This window comes from Rousettus aegyptiacus, unplaced genomic scaffold (assembly GCF_014176215.1).
Source record: "Rousettus aegyptiacus isolate mRouAeg1 unplaced genomic scaffold, mRouAeg1.p scaffold_m13_p_2, whole genome shotgun sequence".
NCBI lineage: Eukaryota > Metazoa > Chordata > Mammalia > Chiroptera > Pteropodidae > Rousettus > Rousettus aegyptiacus.
Genome location: NW_023416295.1, coordinates 144,173,199 through 144,192,731, shown reverse-complemented (window position 1 = coordinate 144,192,731; position 19,533 = coordinate 144,173,199). Strand labels below are relative to the sequence as shown.

General features: G+C 33.3%; 1 protein-coding gene across 3 annotated transcripts in view; it reads right to left on the bottom strand.

Annotated features, from left to right (window-relative positions):
• The window catches only part of LMNTD1 (lamin tail domain containing 1), a 237,692-nt gene that overhangs the window by 28,861 nt on the left and 189,298 nt on the right, over positions 1-19,533 (bottom strand). For 2 of the 3 annotated variants that reach the window (XM_036237235.1, XM_036237233.1), the window contains exons 2-4: positions 9,858-9,978; positions 6,848-7,086; positions 3,966-4,158 (exon numbers count right to left, since the gene is read on the bottom strand). In XM_036237235.1, the coding sequence (XP_036093128.1) occupies positions 3,966-4,158; positions 6,848-7,086; positions 9,858-9,874 (449 nt within the window). In that variant the 5' untranslated portion in view covers positions 9,875-9,978. The remainder of the gene's footprint in view (positions 1-3,965; positions 4,159-6,847; positions 7,087-9,857; positions 9,979-19,533) is intronic. The other variant, XM_036237234.1, reaches the window with a different exon arrangement.

Below are 19,533 nucleotides of genomic sequence, written 5' to 3'. Positions count from 1 at the left end.
ATCGAATCATCATGTTGTACACCTTAAACTTACACAATGTTATGTGACAATTATATCTCAATAAAAAATCAAAAAGAAAAAATCAAGTTATACATTTTAAGTGTGTTTAATTTTATATCAATGATATCTCAATAAAACTATTTAAAAAACTGAATAATTTCTCACAAGCAAATCCATACTACAAGAAATGTTAAAGAAGGTTTAACTGGATGAAAACATGAGTTATAGACAAGAAATAAATAAATAAACAAAACAAAACAAAAGCACTAAAAAGCACCGCAAAGCAGTGAAAACATAAAGGTAAATATAAAAGATATTTTTCTTATCCTTTAAATAATTTTAAAGTTGATTAAACAAAAATAACTATGGATTATGGGGTTTATAATGTATGTAGAAGTAAAATATGTGATGCAAAAGCTTGGAGGAAAGAAATAAAAGTATAGTATTGTAAGGCTCTTATACTATATGTGAAGTAGTATAATATCGTTTGAAGGTAGTCTGTGATAGATTTAAGATGTGTCCTATTAACCTGGAAGGAACCACTAAAATATCAGAATTAAAGCTATTCAGTCAGCAACGAAGATAAAATAAAATTAATAATAATTAATTCAAAAAACAGAAAAAGGGGAAAAGAAAACAGAGCAGTTAGAACAGAAAACAAGATAGTAAGATAGTAGACTTAACCCTAACCATATTAACAATTACTTTAAATGTAAATGGTTTAAATGCTCAAATTAAAAGACAGAGATTTTCAGATTGGATAAAAGAGCAAGTTCCAACTAAATGCTATATACAAAACATGCCCTCTGAATATAAAGACACAAATAGGTTGAAAGTAAAAGAATAGGAAAAGACCCACCATGCTAACACCAGTAAAAAGAAAGCTGGAGCAGCTATATTAACATCAGATATAGTAGATTTACAAGCAAAAAGTAATACCAGGGATAAAAAAATAACATTTCATAATGATATAGAGATTAATTCATCAAGAGGATATAACAATCCTAAATGTCTGTGCACCTAAAAAAATGGAGCTTATAAAGCAAATAAAGCAAAAAACAGAGCTTATAAATCAAAAATTGATAGAACCATAAGGAAAAATCAACAACACAATTGTGGTCAGAGATTTTAACAATGCTTTCTCAATAATTGATAAAACTAGTAGACATAATCAGCAAATGTATCAGCAAAAAGACAATAGATTTAATACTATCAACCAATTTGACCTGATTGACATTTATGAAACACTCTATTCAACAACAGAATATATATTTTTTTGTAAGTATACTCAGAACATGTTTCAGGATAGACAATATCCTGGTTATAAAATGAGTCTCAATACATTTAAAAAGACTTAAGTCATACAAACTATGTTCTTTGACCACTATGGAATTTAATTAGAAATTAATAAGAAAAAGATATCTGGAGAATTATTGAAAATAATTCTGGGAAATCTGTAAAATATTTGGTAACTAAATAATACACTTTTTATTACTCAAGGATTAAAGAAATAAAAACAGAAATTAGAAAGTATTTTGAACTGAATGAAAATGAAAATACAACATATCAAAATTTGTGGGATGCCACTAAGACTTTACTTAGAGGAAAATTTATGGTACTAAATGCTTACAGGAGAAGAGAAAAAGGTACAAAATCAATGAGCTCAACTTTCACCTTGAGAAACTAAAAAAAGAGAAGCAAATGGAACCTAAAGTAGGCAGAAGGGAATACAGATCAGAATAAAAATCAATGAAATAGAAAATGAAACAAAACAAAAATAGAGACAAATCAATGAAACCAAACACTGGTTGTTTGAGAAGCTCAAGAAAACTGATAACTTTTATGCAAGATTGGAGGCACATATAATCAGTACCGGCAATAAGAAATGTGACATCACTACAGATTCTGTAGATACTAAAGGATAACAAGGGAATATTATAAATGATTTCACGACAATAAATCTGACAACTAAGACAAAATAAACAAATTCCTTGAAAGACGCAAACTATCCAAGTTCACTCAAGAAGAAATAAATGACCAAAATATCCTATTTTGAAGAAATAAAACTTGTAGGCAAAATCCTTCCCACAAAGAAGCCCCAGGCCCAGATGGCTTCACAGTTAAATTCTATAAAAGCATTTAAGGAAAAAATTATATTATTTCTAAAAAACTCTTTTAGAAAATAAAAGAAGAGGGAATATATTCAACTCATTCTATGAAGCAAACATTATCTTATACCAAAGCAGGCAAAGACATTACAGGAAAAGACGACTACAGCCCAATATTCTTCACAGACATAGATGTAAAAGTCTGAATTCAACTATATATTAAAAGGATAAATATTATGACCAAATGGGATTTATTCCAAGAGTGTAGGGTTGTTTTAACATTAAAAAAAAAAAACCCATATGATCATCTTAATAGATGTATAAAAAGCCTTTGAAAAACTCCAACAATTATTTATAATATTCATTGACTCAGATTAAATATTTTAAATCACAATCCTATCACACCTCTGTTTGAAACTTTCCCATTGCTTTCCATAGTGAAGTCCAAATTCCTCAGTCTGGTATTAAAAGCTGACTATGATCTGTCCCCAGCTCTGGCCCTAACACTTTGGGCACAGTTCACTGTAGCCACGCTTTAAAATGCCTTGTACCTGATCTTAGCTTTTCTGCCTCCTTCACTTGGTTTATGTGCTTTTTTTGCTCTAGGCCAGTGGTTCTAAGCCCAGGCTGTACATGAAAATTACCATGGGATTAAAAAGACACACACACACACACACACACACACACACACACACACACGATGCCCAATCTCTCTCTCTCTCTCTCTCTCTCTCTCTCTCTCTCTCTCTCTCTCTCTCTCTCTCACACACACACACACACACACACACACACACACACACACACACGATGCCCAATTCCACCACTAGAATTCTGACTCAGAGTCTGGGGTAGGGCCAGGAGATTAACAGTTTCCCAGGTGATTTATGCAGGTAGATTGAGAACTAATATGCTAGAATGCTCTCACAGACTATAAATTTTCATATTCAAAATTTACTTATCCCTTCACAATATTCTAAGTAATAACTCCTTCGCAAAATCTTCCAAGATCATCTGCTGAAAGAAAGCTTTCCTCTGAATGCCTTGATACTTTTTTTGCCTCTCTCTTGATCCTTACCTGCAAGTCATCCCTGATCTGAATGGAAGTTCTTAAAATCACATTCATAAGTTTTTTTTTTTTTTGAAATTTTGTGCCCCCGAATTCATCATATTTAACAGGGTAGGTACTGAATAAATAATTTAAGTGTTTTCAGATGGTTGATAGAACACTTAGGTATTCACTACAGTTAGATGGTAATAGTGATTGATTTTTAAAAATCTGACCTAAGGCAGAAAAAGTTTCCTTTATGTCTGACTTTTAACTCTGGTTAACAACTTCTTGTAACCCTATAGCACCACTGTCAACAGGTATTCATTACTAACAATCTACAATTCTATCTGTTGTTCATACAACAAAAAAAGCAAGATAACTCTCTTCCTGATCAATTCTTTTTTCCATAGATACTAATGGCATGAAAATGAGTCAGCGAGTTAAAAGTCTAACCTTTCTCCTTCTATCTTGAACTTCAGGTCCTGGTAGGAGAAAAAAAAAGATACTAAGTCCATCTGATAATTTGCCGATAATAAAAAAGGTCCTTGAATAATTGGGTTGACTTTATTTATAGGGATTATGTGGTGCTGTTTTCTCTGGCATCTGCGAAGAATTAACATTCCTTGTGAGGTTTCTTAGAAAGTTATATTGATTCCTTTTAACTCTCAGAACACAAAACAGTTATATTTCAATAATTGCTCAGGATTTTAGATGAAATCATGGATCTCAAACAGCTTAGAACTGTTTCCTACTGATTTATTGCTTCTAACCCAATAGGAGATGTTAAATAATTCAAATAGAATATGTACCTGGATCTAGATTGGCTCACTTCTTTAAGAATCATAGCAAAGTGCTTCCAAGCTTTCTCGGGTTGGAATGCTTGTGTAAGAGATTTCTTTGGATCACCAAACAAAGATTGGAAATAATCCTCCCCTTCTCCAGTCACGGCTAGCTCAAAGGCATGAACTGACAGAGACTTTTCGTTTATGCATCTGTTGACTCCTTTCAAAGAAATCAAAGAGGAAAGCAACAGAAAGAGAAGTAAATAAAAGGACATTAAAAGAACCCAAAGCCACTATCATTCTTTGCTTCTACAAAACTATATTCTTATATATTTTACTGTCATTGCCAAACTAAATGAAGGTAGTTAAAAGCTTTAAACTAAGGTCTGTAAAATAACCAGTAATTGATTATTTTTAGTGATAACTCAATTCCTAGAGATTATTTCAGTTACCTTAAACTATCAATCATATCATCAGTGTAATGACTACTTAACTGGTTATTTAGTTGTACTAGAAGCATATAAGTTTTTGAGTAGGCAAAACATTTGAGTCTTTCAAATTTCAATTTGTTAAATATAAATACAGCTTTATTCTATTGCATATTAGCTATTCTCTCCAAATTGCTACCCATAAATTAAAGCTTCCAATGAGTCCTTTACTACCAGTGGTTAATATTTTTGCCAGGTAAAGACTTAAATTTCCTCTCGTCAACAAAAATACTTTATTAGAAAGATAAAGTAATGCTTAAACGGATTCTAGTATCCTTTTGGAAATCTACTCCTTTAAAATTCTCGCTGTTAAGATTCAAACACAAAATAGATTTCATTATTTTTCACAGAAAGAATATTGCTGGATAAATATAATAATGTATCTGCAAAGAGAGAGTAACACTACAGAGAGGCATCATGATGAAGTGGATAGAATAATATGTCTTAGGTTTAGACAGACACTTACTAAACCAACTGATTGAAACTTTCCAGTTCTCAGTTTTCCTGAACATAAAATAAGGATAATACTACTTTGATAAGGAGATATAAAGGTTGAAGGTAATGTAGGTAAGTGCCTAGCAATGTCTGGGATTTAGCAGATATTCAATAAATGATGGCTATTATTGTAGTACAGGTGTTTTGGTTGATGTAACCCTGGGTCCAAAACCATCAGAGGATTAACACAATCTAGAGTTTGCCTTATATTCTTGTAACTTTAATAAAACCAAAGGGAGATGAAAGATAAAAAGGAATAAACTCAGAGTTTCTAAAGAGGATTCCTCAAAATATTTTGCTTAGAAGAAATGTTTGGAATTAAATTAGTTTATTCCCAGTCAAATATTTACTCAATCCTTAAATTACTTTGGGGAAGGAGAATGTATATTGCAGCTCTTTTAACAGCTCATCCTGAGGGATGAAAACTTTTGTATGCTAAAAGGAGTAGACACATCAATTTTAGTCCCAGCTATTATTTCATCTAGAAGAAAAGATGGAAATAAACACAGCAAATTCAAACATCTTTCTGCAGAAGCAGAATCTACAGTAACTGGAGGAGAAGTCTACATCCTAGCTGAACTCTCATCTTGCAAGGGGAAGCCATTCTATTTTTCTTTTTTTTTTCACTAATACTAGGAGCTTTGAATTTAACCCAAATATAGAACATGCACCATAATAACACAGCGCCAAAGGATGGAAAATATCCCTTCTCTAGATGTAAAATCTGTATTTTCACTTTTAAGCATATGGATTTGGTCATTGCTAAATGTCGGCATGAATTTAGGCGGTTTCTTTGAAAAGAGTGTCTCAGGCATGCAAACAATAACACATAGCGAATATGACAGTAATGGCAGTAGGTCAAAATCCTACATAACACTGTGTCAAAGGCTTAGGGAAATACCAGAAACAAAATCAAATAGGAATAAGAAGTAGCCAGTCTGTATAAGTCCACAGGATAGTAGAGGAAAATGGAGGTATCAAATAATAAAGAGTGTGCTTGTGCTACCAGTTTTGAGACTTGATAGTTCACTGGTAATTGAAATGTAAATTCAAAATGTAGCCTATTCTTACAGATATGTTCAGATTCATAACTAATCTTTATTGAGTACTTACTATGTGCTAGGTGATTTTCATAAATGTTTAATCTTTAGACTAGTCCTATGAAACTGGTATTTTAATCCCTATTTTGCACTTACAGAAAATGGGACTCAGATGATAAAATCCTTACCTAAATCTCATATTGCAGGGAGCAGAAAGGTAGTTTGGACCCAGGTCCTTTGTTTCCAAGGACGGTGTTCATTTCAGTAAACTATAACATATCCTCAAAGTTTCCTAAACATGGCGAGGACTAAAAACCCAATAGCATGGGCATTGCTGAGTTCATTGTTGGCAACTGCCAAAACTTTACTTCTTCCGACCATACTACTGTTTTTGCTTTCCTCTCCTTTAAATTCTTTATTGTTTCTCTCTTTTCTCTTCACCATTTTACCTGCTTCACTTTTCTTCTTTTATCTGTCTTTCTCTCACCAAAGCCCTAAATCTCCTAAAGGCACAAACTACACAAGACATTGCTTAACCTTTCTGTTAGCATTCAGAGGAAAGGAAGTTACTGTGATACATTGGAATTTTAAGTTATCTAGTAATTCTAGAACATCTAGCAGTCAACCCATGAACCATTATGAAAACTCAAGATTTTTTAATCATGAGAATGGTATATTTGGCCACATATATTTATGTGACTGGAATATGACTCCAGTGCAAAGACCAATAGTGAGTGTAGTCACATTACTCTACATAGGACATTAAGAAATTAGTATTATTGGAGACAGATAATAAGACATCATTCTAGCATCTAGACACATAAAGAATGTATCGAACCATACACTTTAAAAATAGTCTAAAAAATTTGGTATGTGTTTTGCTTACCCGACTTGCTTTCTAACTGGCGATGCACTGTAGTTGATTTAGGAGACTTTAATGCAGTTGTTGATGTAAGTACACTTACTCTACTAATTTGAGGGCTAGACAGAACGAAACTGAGAGGAGTTTCATAGGATAAAAACTGTGACAATGGCAGTATTGTGATAGCTGACTCTTCCACAGTTGGAAAGAAGTGCACTAAAGATGGGTGTGTCCTTTGGAGGTCGACATGCGTATCTTCTCTTCTGTGCACAAAAAAATAATAAATTAAAGAAAGTTAAAATAAATAAACTATGACATGAAGCATGAACTATCATTATTATCCAGAGTTCTGCTTTTCAAAGATACTATGCATCTGACATAAGCACAAAAACATTTGCTATTTCTAGTTTTAATAATCTAAACACTTTAGTATCAAGTCAAGACATGCTTCATTCCTATTTTCTACTTAAAAATCAGTAAATTTCTACTGTGGATGGTTTTGAAAAAGTATAAAAGTAGAAAGAAAAAAAAATCAACCAAAATATCATCATTTTCTTTCAGGCTTTAATATGCATTTTTTTTTTTTACACAAAACTGAGACTCTATAAACCATGTATACCTTACTTTTATCACTCATTATATCATATTTCCTCTTTCTATTAACATAAAATTATGATTTTTACTATAATTTTCTTTAATTTAACTCCTGCTGCTGAACTAATTTTCCTATATTTAAAGATTCTATATATTAAAGATTCTAGTGTTAATATCTACTTTTAAATAGACTCTGCAAATGAATGACTATAAATACGGTACACATGTATACACATGTGTGTATGTGTGTGTGTGGGAATGCTGAAGAGAATGGCAGAAATGAGGGAGAAAAAAGACTTAATTTCCAGGTGCTATTTTTATAAGTAAATCTTCCTATGAACAAAGATTTTCCTTTTTTTTTTAATAAATATAAAAGCATTTGTTAACTACTGCACAGTCTTTTAAACAAAGTCTCTAAACTACAGTGCAATTATTTTACAAGTAAAACAATATTCTCATGGTATAGCTCGTGAAAAGGCTTATGACACTACATTTTATGAATCACACTCTTCTCAGTAAATGAAAAGCAATCAACATGCTTGTGTGTGTGAGCGTGTATGTGTATGTTTAATGCTTGAATTGTGAACAAAGTTCTGAGGTCCAAAACTTTTTAGCTTTCTGAAAAACTGAATAAACAGCCAACAGTTCAAGCACCTCCTTTCTGGGGGGCACATTCCACTGTAATTCAGGAGCTAAGTTTTTTACCTCCGTGGGTAGTCTCTATTTTGATCTCTTTGTTTTCCAGAGTTCCTAGAAAGTTATTTTAGCCCATCTTGTGTTTTTGTTTTGTTTTGTTTTGTTTTGTTTTGTTTTGTTTTTAACTCAAACGTTTCCATAAAACAGTGCCAGGAGCTTCCTAATCTGCCATGTTGCTGATGTCAGTTTCAATTTCTCTGTTTACCGAGAGGTAGTCACGATGATTTTATTCTACAATTTATAAGTTCCTTCATCAGAAATATTATATCTAGAGAACTTTGTACTCAAAATCAGACTTCTCTAAATGTACCTTGCAGAAGGCACAGACATCTCAGGCAAATTGTTATTATTATTTTTTATAATTAAATGGCATAGGCTTTGAAAATTACATTGTTATTAGCCCAGTACTTATTATTAAGCCTGAGCACTTGCCATGCTGCTGATACCCCAAGCACTCATCTTTGTCAGAAAAGTTCTAACTCACGAAGATACACTTGAGGATGACTGTGGTGGCAGTGGGAAGGAGACTACAGAGATCAATTGTCAAATTATAAATATTTCATCTCTGTTCAACCTGAGACAGGCGCACATGACATGATTTCTTCTCAATACTGTCTAGAATAAGCAGAAAGTACTTTTTTCTTTCAAAGTTCCTTACATCTGGGTTTCATTACAAACAAACTAGTTATATCTTTTCAGCATGTTCATTTCATAAGCCCTAATTTTTTTTTTCTTCCTCCAGTAAAACGATAGTGTTTTCAAGTAAACTTAGTTCCACAAAAAAATTCCCAGTAAGCCTTTGCAAATGTAGCAATCAAAGAAGTCTGGCCTAGGGCCATGGAGTGTTCTTATTTTTGTATTTGAATAAGAAACTTCTAATGGCTGCATGCGCCTTTGGAAGAGCTGAAATATTTCAGGAAGAGATGTGTGTGAGGCAGCCCATTGTCTGAAAATCCTGCACTCACGAACCTATTAGATTCCTTTTGGAAGATGAGAGGTTTGACCTAGTGCTTAGTTAGCTTTCCCATTAGCATATGGAATTTTCCAAGCCCCTTCTTGGTATTTTGCTCCCTCTGTAATTGATTAGCACTAAACCAGAGGCAGTTATAAAAGTGCAATTCCAGCATTTCAGTGTTATTTTGAAAGATGCTGAATTGGTAATAATGACAACAATCATCTCTCAGATGACCTCTAAAACTAATATTTAAAAAAATGGACAAACTGAACAGTAAATGCAAGACATCTAAGTTCAAAGTAACATTAGTTTTAAATTGTGTATATTCAATACTACAGGTCATTTTTCTTTTTAGAAAACATTGGAAAACCAATGCTACTTCTTTAGTTGATAGATGGTTTTACATTAGTAGTAAAAACAGGGAGTTGTAGCTTTTATTTAACATACTCAAGACATTTCCAAAACCAAAATTCTCTAGCAATTCTCTGTCCCGTGGTCAGTAAAGTAGTTCTAAAGAAATTATCTGTCAATTGCCTTAACATGTTAGACATTAGCTTTGGACTCTCGGCCAGAGATGAAGATCTGTCTAGGAACATTTTTATATTATTAAAGGACTGAACCTTATAAAACAGTGGTTGGTGAAATAGTTGTATGTTATACTTAATTAATTTTAGAAAATGTGTGGAATCAATTGTTGTTCTACTTCATTAGATGTTTGGAAACAAGAGGTCAAGTGCTCCATCATTATCTTCTAAAACACAAATGTCCTCTCATTTGAGCCATTCTTACTGCGCTTGTTTCTTCATTTTATCTTTCTGCTCATGAACTTCACTCTCTGCAGGGTCCCTGAAGTTTCCAGAATGGCTTATGTGTCTTTCATCTTGGCTAGAAGAGAAGTCTCTTTTCTTTCCTGGGAAAACAGATCATGACATTAGGCAATCAATATAGCTGAGGTTCAAGCCAGATTTTCAAGTGACTTCACCTGTTAATCTAATTACCTTAAAGCACCTGCCAGATTTAATGATTTCTTTACCAAGCTGGTGCTAGAACCAGGATTCTAATGGAAATATGAGAGGCCTGACATAGCCAATACTGATATTGGCTAAGGATATTAGATAAACGAAGATGAAGGTGTGACGCATTTACTGGAAGCAACTCAAGAGGAACGGCGGTAACCCATAATAGCTATCTTTGCTACTACAGTTTTTACATCTGGGCAACACTGCCTGATAGAACACTGTGAGATAATGTCTCCATAGTTACAAAGTTCCAGTCTCTGAACAGTTATTATGTCAGTGCTGCACCTGCTTTGCAGTAAGCAGACATTAAATAAGGTAACTTGATTTTAGGAGAGCTGTATTCCTACCACACAAACTTGTCACCAAAATGTTGGAATCCTATTTTGGATTTCTCAGGGTCAAGGCTAGTATGTGATAAATACTCTGGAGTTAATCACTGTTTTTAAATGTTTATTTTAAAAGCCTTTGTATTTTTTTTGTTTTGTTTTGACAAATATTCTTTAAATACATGGAGCAGGAACAGAAAACATATATACTTTTAAAGGCAAAAAGAAACCTCCTGGTAGAAATATTAAAATCAAAGCCAAGAGACCTAAATTTTTCTCTTATCTATGACAACAGTACGATTTAGAAGAAATTACTTAATACAGATTCTGCCCCCCATCTTTGATTCCACCCCCTACCCCACCTTCTACTCCTAACCTATGGAAGTTGCCATTTCCCCGTTAAGAACTGAATCTCTGATGGTAGGCATCTCCTTTGACACGCTCACGGCGTGCACCTAGGGCCTGGCCCCCCCTGCACACTCGGGGTCCTGACGCACCCAGGGCCTGGTCTGTGGCTCCACCTGGGGCGAGAACCCAGGACCTTCTGCATGTAAAGCAGACATGCTAACCACTACACTATGGAGCCACCCCCAGACTCTACTTTGAGTAAAAAGATGGACACTTAATGTTTCATGAAAATAAGGGTATAAGAATAAAATTAACACATATGAAAGTACATGATTATGTACAATAATATGATATATTAATGAGAATTACTGTATAAGTTAATTTTTAAAATATTCAAATGAACATCTACTATGTACCAGAAAACAGCAAGGTACTATGATAAACAATTTTTGCTTCAAGTAATAGTGATAAAACATCTTCCAATTTAGATTTTTAAAAAAAGGCTTCCATATTAGAATTATGAACAGTATTTAAAAACAAAGGATGATGAACAAAGTAAGTGTAAGTAAGGCCAGTAAGCCGGAAGATGATAAACATTTGACTATTTTCTCCATCTCAGAGATGAAACATATTTTCCTATGAGTGTTATGGGCCAATTATGCAGATGCAACATAAGGAGATTTATAAATTTACACTTTTGCTTTAAAAAGAATGAAAAATGCCTTAATTATTTTTTGTCATTTTGCCAATTTCTTTAACTCTGCCTGTATAAATGATTTGCTAGCTATTAAAATTTCTGTACTTGAACTACATGTATTAGTATGAAATCATTAAGGCCACACTTGTTTTATCATAAAGCCTATTCACATTTTCCAACATAGTTTGTAGAAACAAAATCCTGTCAACTGAGAAAAACTTTGGAAAGCTTTAAATTTGCAAATGTTTCAATAGCCATTGCTCATACAGGATATCTTCCTTATTCCTTTTCACAAAATTATAGCATATAAGCAACTAAAACCAGTTTCCTCTTTTCCTATTGCTTGAACTTAGCCAGTGGTTTTCAAGAGGGGCACGAAGTGAACTATAGGAGGAGTTTTCTAAATATGAGGTGACATTAATAGTAGTCATAGGATTTGCTGGGGTGCTATTGGCATTTAGTGGACAGGAGCCAGAGGCTAAATTTGGCAGATAACCTTACTTGGCAAAGAATTTTCCTATGTGTCACATGATTTGCCAGAGATTCATGCAGATGAGAAATAGTTTATAATTATCTGGGCCTAAAACCTAACTCTAGATTACATGTAAATACAAAATATTTTTACACAATTTTAACACATATTAAAATTTCCAGGACGTAACTACTTACTGTTTACATTGTTTACAAGATTATATATTGGTTTGTTCAGGTCTTTTCCAAGAGTCATTCATCAGTTTGGAAAAATTACATCATCAATGACAATACCACTTGGTGTATTCATGTGGTTGATGTAACTTATATAACAGATAATAATAGTAACAACAACAACAATAACAAAATCAACCTGAATCTGATAAATCCTCTAATTTACATATATACAGAGAACAGAATAGCATGTAAGCTAATAGATTAAGAGATTTAAAAGACACTCTTTATAATTTGTGGATATAATTTATATTCTAATTCAAGTAAACTAAAAAATTTCTGACAGAAATTTAAGCACACTCAATATTAAGGCCATTAGGGAACAGCTGTAAAATATTTTAGATGTCTTATGGCGTTTTGTTTAGAGATACATACTGAAACATTTATAGATAAAATAATATGATGTATGGATTTGCTTCAAAATAATACAGAGGGTAGGGAGTGAATATAGATGAAAAAAGATGGGCTGTGACTTGTAATTGTTGAAACTGAGTAATGGGCACATGGAGGTTTGTAATACATGATGTCTATTTTTTTCTGTAGATGTTTGAAATTCTCCATAGTAAAAAGCTAAGAAAGGGAGAATCATTTGGGGATGTGTACATTTCAAACATTGATAACATCATTATTGCAGTTTTTTCTAGCTCAGGAAAGATAGGGTCAAGCAAGAGCTTATAGAAAAAAGCAGAAACAGTGCTTTTGGGTTGCAATACTCTTTACACAGGTTGTTTCAACATGGCTCTGAAACATGGGAATTTCCTGATTTTCTCAGATGAATGAGTGTAATTTCACAGTGATGAATACCTCTTCTAAGGTAATGTGGCCAGCAGAGCCAGGATTTGGTCTAACATTCATTTGCCACAAAAACCTCTTCACTGTCCTCTGTTTCTCTGCTGTAATTCCTGTCCAGTAGCTTCCTAATTCCTTCGTTGGTAACCACCTAACTGCTTATCTATTCCTGAACCAGCTTTGTCCTGATATTTCCCTCTATCCTGGTCTCAAATCACTCTCTCCCCCAGCTTCTGAGCCCTGCATCAATTTTCTGTTTGGACTTATCCTCCGTTGGGAAAACACCAAAATTTTGTATCAGAAATTAAAGCCCATCAGCGTAGACATAAGGTAAAATAGTAATACGAAAACTGAGCTTTATATTGTGATCCTTTACTTTGATTAAGGAAAAATTATAAGTGGCAAAATACCATATTTAGCAATTTATTAAAAAGCAGGCAAAACATTATGATTACATAATTTTTAAAGAGCTGAAAAACACAAAGAACTGGCTCTCTGTATTCTAGTCCTCTGTTTCCACATATGGAGAACATTTGCACACTAGTGGATTTTATTAAATTGGTAATATAAATAAAATGTCTTGTGTGAATGAAGGCTGTATATATAGAGTTTTCTTTCCCTCTCAGGCAAAGGGTGGGAATTCTCAAATTGAGTAATATGTAGTTGAGGATTACAATATAAAACATTACATGTTCCACTATCTAAGGTTCAAAGAGTTTATACTCATAGGATATAGTTTCGCATTTGCACTCACATATTGTAAAGCATCTTGCTAGTATAAAAATGTACTGGGTGACTTATTTTCTTCACACAGATCCGCATGTAAATAACACAGCCTCAAACATAGAAGTTCCTATTTTACTTTGAAGTCAGAGTCTCATTAAGGTCATACTGGAGGTGTTCACAAAAAGAATAAAAGACCATTTATTGGGAGGTTCAAATTTCAGGTAGTTTGTTGAAATACCTTCATGGGACTTTCCAATCAAAAATTCTATTATGACACAAAACTAAGATCTTAGATCTACATATGTGATACTAAGTGTCAAACAATGGTTTGAAACCTCAAACATTCATATCACTTTTAGCAATTGTTCATAAATAACTGCTTTATACATAGGACACATGTATTTTAAGCTCAGCCTTTATCTATCAATATTTTCTATCCAAGTTCTTTAGAGGAATATAATATTTATTATTCCAAGACAGAGCATCTCAGATTTGTTCAGAAGGCAGAAATCCAGAACATGTGATCTTATTTGCAGAATACCATGTTCTTTGTAAAAGATTTTAAAAATACAAATCAATGTATTTTTATTTTGCCTATACACTATTTTTATATATTTTTACTAGCAAAAAGAAATCCATCTTATATTATTTGTACATTATATAAACTCACAACCAACAGCTCACATGTTTTAAAACAAAATAAAACACCCAACAAACTTTTGAACCAAGAACAAATAATTGGTTTTGAGTTTTCTTATTGATTTAAATTTGCAATTTCATTTTCTTCTGTCATCTTCTGGCAATCTTTAGCAGAAACATGGTGTCTGGAACCAAAGCCGTAAAAAATTATGGGAGAACAATTTGAATTGAGAAAATGCTATCCACCAACTATTTTTCTCTCTGCAAACAGGGTAAAGGCAATTATTATTCAACATTACAGTTGGATGTTCTCTCTCCACAACTTATGAAACACTTGAGCCCCATAGGAACACTGAGTGAGAAGCACTGAGCATGAAAGAGAGTTATTGGAAATCTAAACATGAGTCTTACCCATGACTTCAGGCACAAACGTAAGACCAACTGGAGGCCAGCCAAGCTCAGTGTGGAAGCACAACCAGCAAGGAGGGACCAAACCCTGCCTTCCCCTCCTTTCTGGTTACCACACACAAAATAAATTTGATCACTGGTAGCTACTGTTATCCTTATTCATTATTGTTTATGGCAGTAGGTGGCAATGAGGGGTATAGCTCACTTATTCTTGAAAAATTCTATGAGACTATGTAAATGAACTTGCTTGCATTAGTCTCCTGACAATCTGAAATATAAGCAAATTTAAGTTGGTGAATTAAATTAAAGTTGGTTAGCAGCTTTTTTCCTCATGTGCAAATGAGAGAACAGAAGAAATTGGGAGGCTTCTAATATTAAGAATCCTGGAATTCAAGATGTCTTTTGCAAGAGAACACTTCTAATCTTTGCTGGGAACAGAAAAGAAACCACTGGGGTGGATAATAACTGTGTCTGAAATAACACTGTGTCATTTGTTTTAGACTCTGTATATTAGGAAGAGGAGAAACCAGACATCTGAGATGAAATGAGAAAATTCATGCAGTGTTAGGAAACAGAACTCTCTGAAAGACCCTTGGTCACATGTAGATTAGTCTGCAGTGGAAGAAAGACAAGTTGGGCATTTTTATGTGCTTGAAATTTCCTCTAGCTGTTCCATTATTCTTAATTTTTTGTTGTTGTTCTGTTTGTATGTTTCTCCCTTATTTTTCTGGGTAAATGCTTTTACTCTTCAGAGTCAGCCATAATCAACAGTGAATACAACTACCATTGCTACTATTAGCTGTCCTTTATTACATTTCCTATTTGTGTTAAGTACTCTATGTGTATTATCTCTTTTTATCCTTTTAAGGATATATTTTTTGCCTTTCGCAGATGAGAAAATTGACACTCACAGCAGTCGGATAATTGCCCAAAGTCACACAGCTACAAAGAGGCAGAACCAGGACCAGAGTTCATGTCTGTGTGATGTTAGAGATTGCATTTGTTACCATTACACTACACCAGTCCCCGAAGCACCACTGTTCACAAGGCAATTGGGCAGATACTCTGTAATAAGATAAAAAAGTGTCAGGCATGTTCCTTGCTCTTCTAGGATTTATTCTTTTGATGGGACAGTAGTATCTGTGAGTTCGAAAAAAATAATGCACGATAAAAGGTGATAAGAATCAAAGGAATAGTTCTATTAAGAGCTAGAAGAACTAAGAGAAGAATTATTTTTTCCATTGTCGTTAGGAAAGACTTCACAGAAGTGAGATATGGATTTCAAAAGGCAGAGAGCAGGAAAGGAGGCATTTATTAACTTATTCTTTCATGCATGCATTCACTCAATAAATGCATATTAATTGTCTGTTGTGACTAGATAGTATTGAATGTACTTTTCTGGTAAACGTCAAAATGCAGGGTAGATCCGGTGCAGGCATATTAATGGCTGAAACAGAGAGATGGCCTGGGTGTGCAGTGTGAGGCAGAGCCAGAGAGATGAAGGAGATCAGACTGTGGCCTGGAATCCAGGCCAGAGAGTAGAGTGTATTCTCAGTATGCCTTACATATCCATTTATTTGATCCTAATGGAATCTAATTAATTACAGGACTCTTCTGGAGTTTCTTGCTTCTATTCGTGTGTGTGTGTGTGTGTGTGTGTGTGTGTGTGTGTGTGTGTGTGTGTATGTGGGGGGGGGTTCTTTAAAAAAAAAATTTATAGGAGTTTTTATATATTCCAGATCAAAGTTCTTTGCTGGATTTATATATTCTCCCAGACTGTGATTTGCCTTTTTCACTCTCAAGATGGTGCATTTTATGAGTAGAGGTTCTTAATTTTAATGAAGCCCAATTTATCAATCTTTTTTGCTTAATGATTTTATGTCCTGTTTAAAAAATGTTTATCTATCTCGCGATTATGAAAATTTAGACTATATTTTCTCCCAGAAGTTTTATTTTTTTAACCTTTCACATTTATGATTCACCTTCTTTTATATAGGGTATATGGAAAGATTGAAAGTTTAGGGGGTTTTTCCCCCCCTCCACATGGTTATCCAATCGTTCTTGCACTATTTACCGAAAAGAAAGCATTTCCATCATTGAAAGACAGTGGTGCCTCAGTTATAAATCATGTGACCATATGTTTGGGTCTCTATTCTGTTCTATTCGTCTATTTCTCTGTCCTTGTACCATTACCACACTCTCTTAATTAGTATAGCTTATAGCATAGTATAACCATACTAAAAGTCTTCCAAATTCATTCTTTTTCAATATTATCATGACTATTCTAGGTCATTTGATCTCCATATAGATTTAGAATCATCTTGTCAATTAAAAAATACCAGCTTAGGTTTTTATTGGAATTGCACTGAATCTACAGAACAATATGGAAAGATTGGATTATCTGTAATCTTCCTTTCTGGTAATATCCTTGTCAGGTTATGGTAGAAAGATTATGCTGGCCTCATTAAACAAGTTGGTAAGTATTTTCTCTTTTTGCCATTTTCTGGAACAATTTGCGAATGATAGCATTATTACTTCCTTATATCCCAGGTAGAATTCTAGTTCTGGACTATACTTTCTGGGATATTTTAAAATGTAATTTCTTTTGTAGTTACAGGACTGATCATATTTTCTATTCCTTTTTTTGTTGGTTTTTGGTAAACTGTGTTTTAACCCCTCGATTTTAAAAACATCCCTTTAATGTTTTTAATGTTGTTGGAATCTATTGTATCATCTCCCTTTCACTACGGATATTGGTTATTTGTCTCTTTTTCACTAATTTTATCGATCTTTTTAAAGAACCAACTACGAATTTTGATCCTTTTAAAGATAGCTATTGGTTAATTTCCAAATATTTAAGATTTTCTAATTATTTTTTTGTTGTTGTTAGTGACTTTTAGCTAAATTCCTCTGTGATCAGAAACATATTCTGAATAATTTATGTTCTTTAAAATTTATTGAGTTTACCTTATGGCCAGCATATGGCCCGTTTTGTAAAATTTTCATATATTTTTGAAAAGAGTACATAGTCTTTGTTGAGTATGTTTTATATGTCTCATAGTAACTATAAAAAATGTGTTATTTCAGGCATTTGTATTCTTACTGAATTTTTCCTATGTATTATAAAAATTACAGAGAGAAGTATATAAAAAATCATCATTTTGATTGCAGATTGTTACTGTATTTTACATTCTCACCAACAATGTACAGGGTTTTCTTTTGATATCAACAATTCCGGTATCTACATCCTCATCAACACTTATTTCTTATCTTTTTGATAAAATCATCCTAACAGGTGTGAGATGATATTGCGATTTTGATTTCTCTGATGATTAATGATGTTGAGCACCTACCTTTTCATGTACCTCTTATATGTCTTTTTTGGAAAAAGCTCTATTCAGGTCTTTTGCCTATTTTTAACTAGATTATTTGAGTTTGTTTGTTTTGTTACTGAGTTGTATAAGTTCATGATATCTGTTATTTATGTCTGTGTTCAGGCATCTGTCTTATTTTCTCATATTTCTGGGTATTCTTGATTGAGTACAAATATACTTTATGAAAAAATTATTTAGAACTAACGTGATATAATATTACTTCAGAGAATATTTACTAGGTAGCTAGGGTCACCAGAAAGTCCATATGAATTTAATTAATTCAATCAGGATTAAGAAAATTTGAAGTTGCATTTTAGTCTCTGTGAAGGCCAATGTCTTCTTGATTTATCCTTACTTCTAGGATGTATGACTTTCAAGGTTCCAATGTAAAGTCTGGAGGGGAATGTTACCAGAGCTTCTTTCTTTGTTGGGCCTTGAACTCCAACTTTTGTCCTTCTGAAATCCATAAATCTGTAGAATCTCTATTCATCCTTTCAATCGACCCTTCCTAAAACAATCTGACAATGATAGGGTAAATCTGGCAGTAAAAATAGGTTATCCTCTTCGGTCTTTTGTTCTTCTGAATATTGAAATCATGGTATCGGGGTAACTTGATAGTTTTCTGGTGTCTTTAGTTTTGTTGCATTTTTCCAGCTTTTCTAATTGTTTTTAGTAGGAGAGTTAGTCCAAGTTAACTGGGCAGCCATTACTAAAACTTTATCTTCGTATTGTTTAAACAAAATATTTGTATGCCATTGACTCCACTGTTTACTACACTGCTGTTTTCAATCAATAAAAGAAATATTCTTTTTAGTATTGTACTTAGACAAAAGAGTTGGTCCTATAGCTTATAGGTTGCATGAAAAATTTAAGGTGAGATTCACATTTATTTTGCTTCTTGGCAACTTTTATTTGGCCTCATTATCTAGTTCTTTTATTGCTACTTTATTCTCTTCTGGCTTTCACAGAGTGTGTTATACAAGTTAAATGGGAAAATGCCTGTGAAAGGTCTTTGAATTGTTTTAAAATGATACAAATATAAGATAGTATTACTAATTTAAACTCTCAATTGTTTATCTTATAAAAACCTTATACACATAGAGCAGTGCCTTTGAAAATGTTTTGGTGGCCATTTTGCAAAAGAGGTGTTCTGCACTAAATGATAATGACTAACCTAATCAGACTTTCTCCTGGGAAGAAGAATCATAAAGTCAGCAAAGAGAAATGGATTGTCTGCATACGAAACATGTATAATTAAGTAACTCCTCAAAATCGTACAGTTTGTGCTTAATAGAAAAGGCAAAGCTAGTACATGGTAGCGGAGATTGAATCTGGGACCCTATGGATCCAAATCGCATGGTATGAAGCAGTAAGATAATGAAAAAATAGAGGTTGCAGACTTATTTTCAAAGACAAAATTTTAGAGATTTGAAA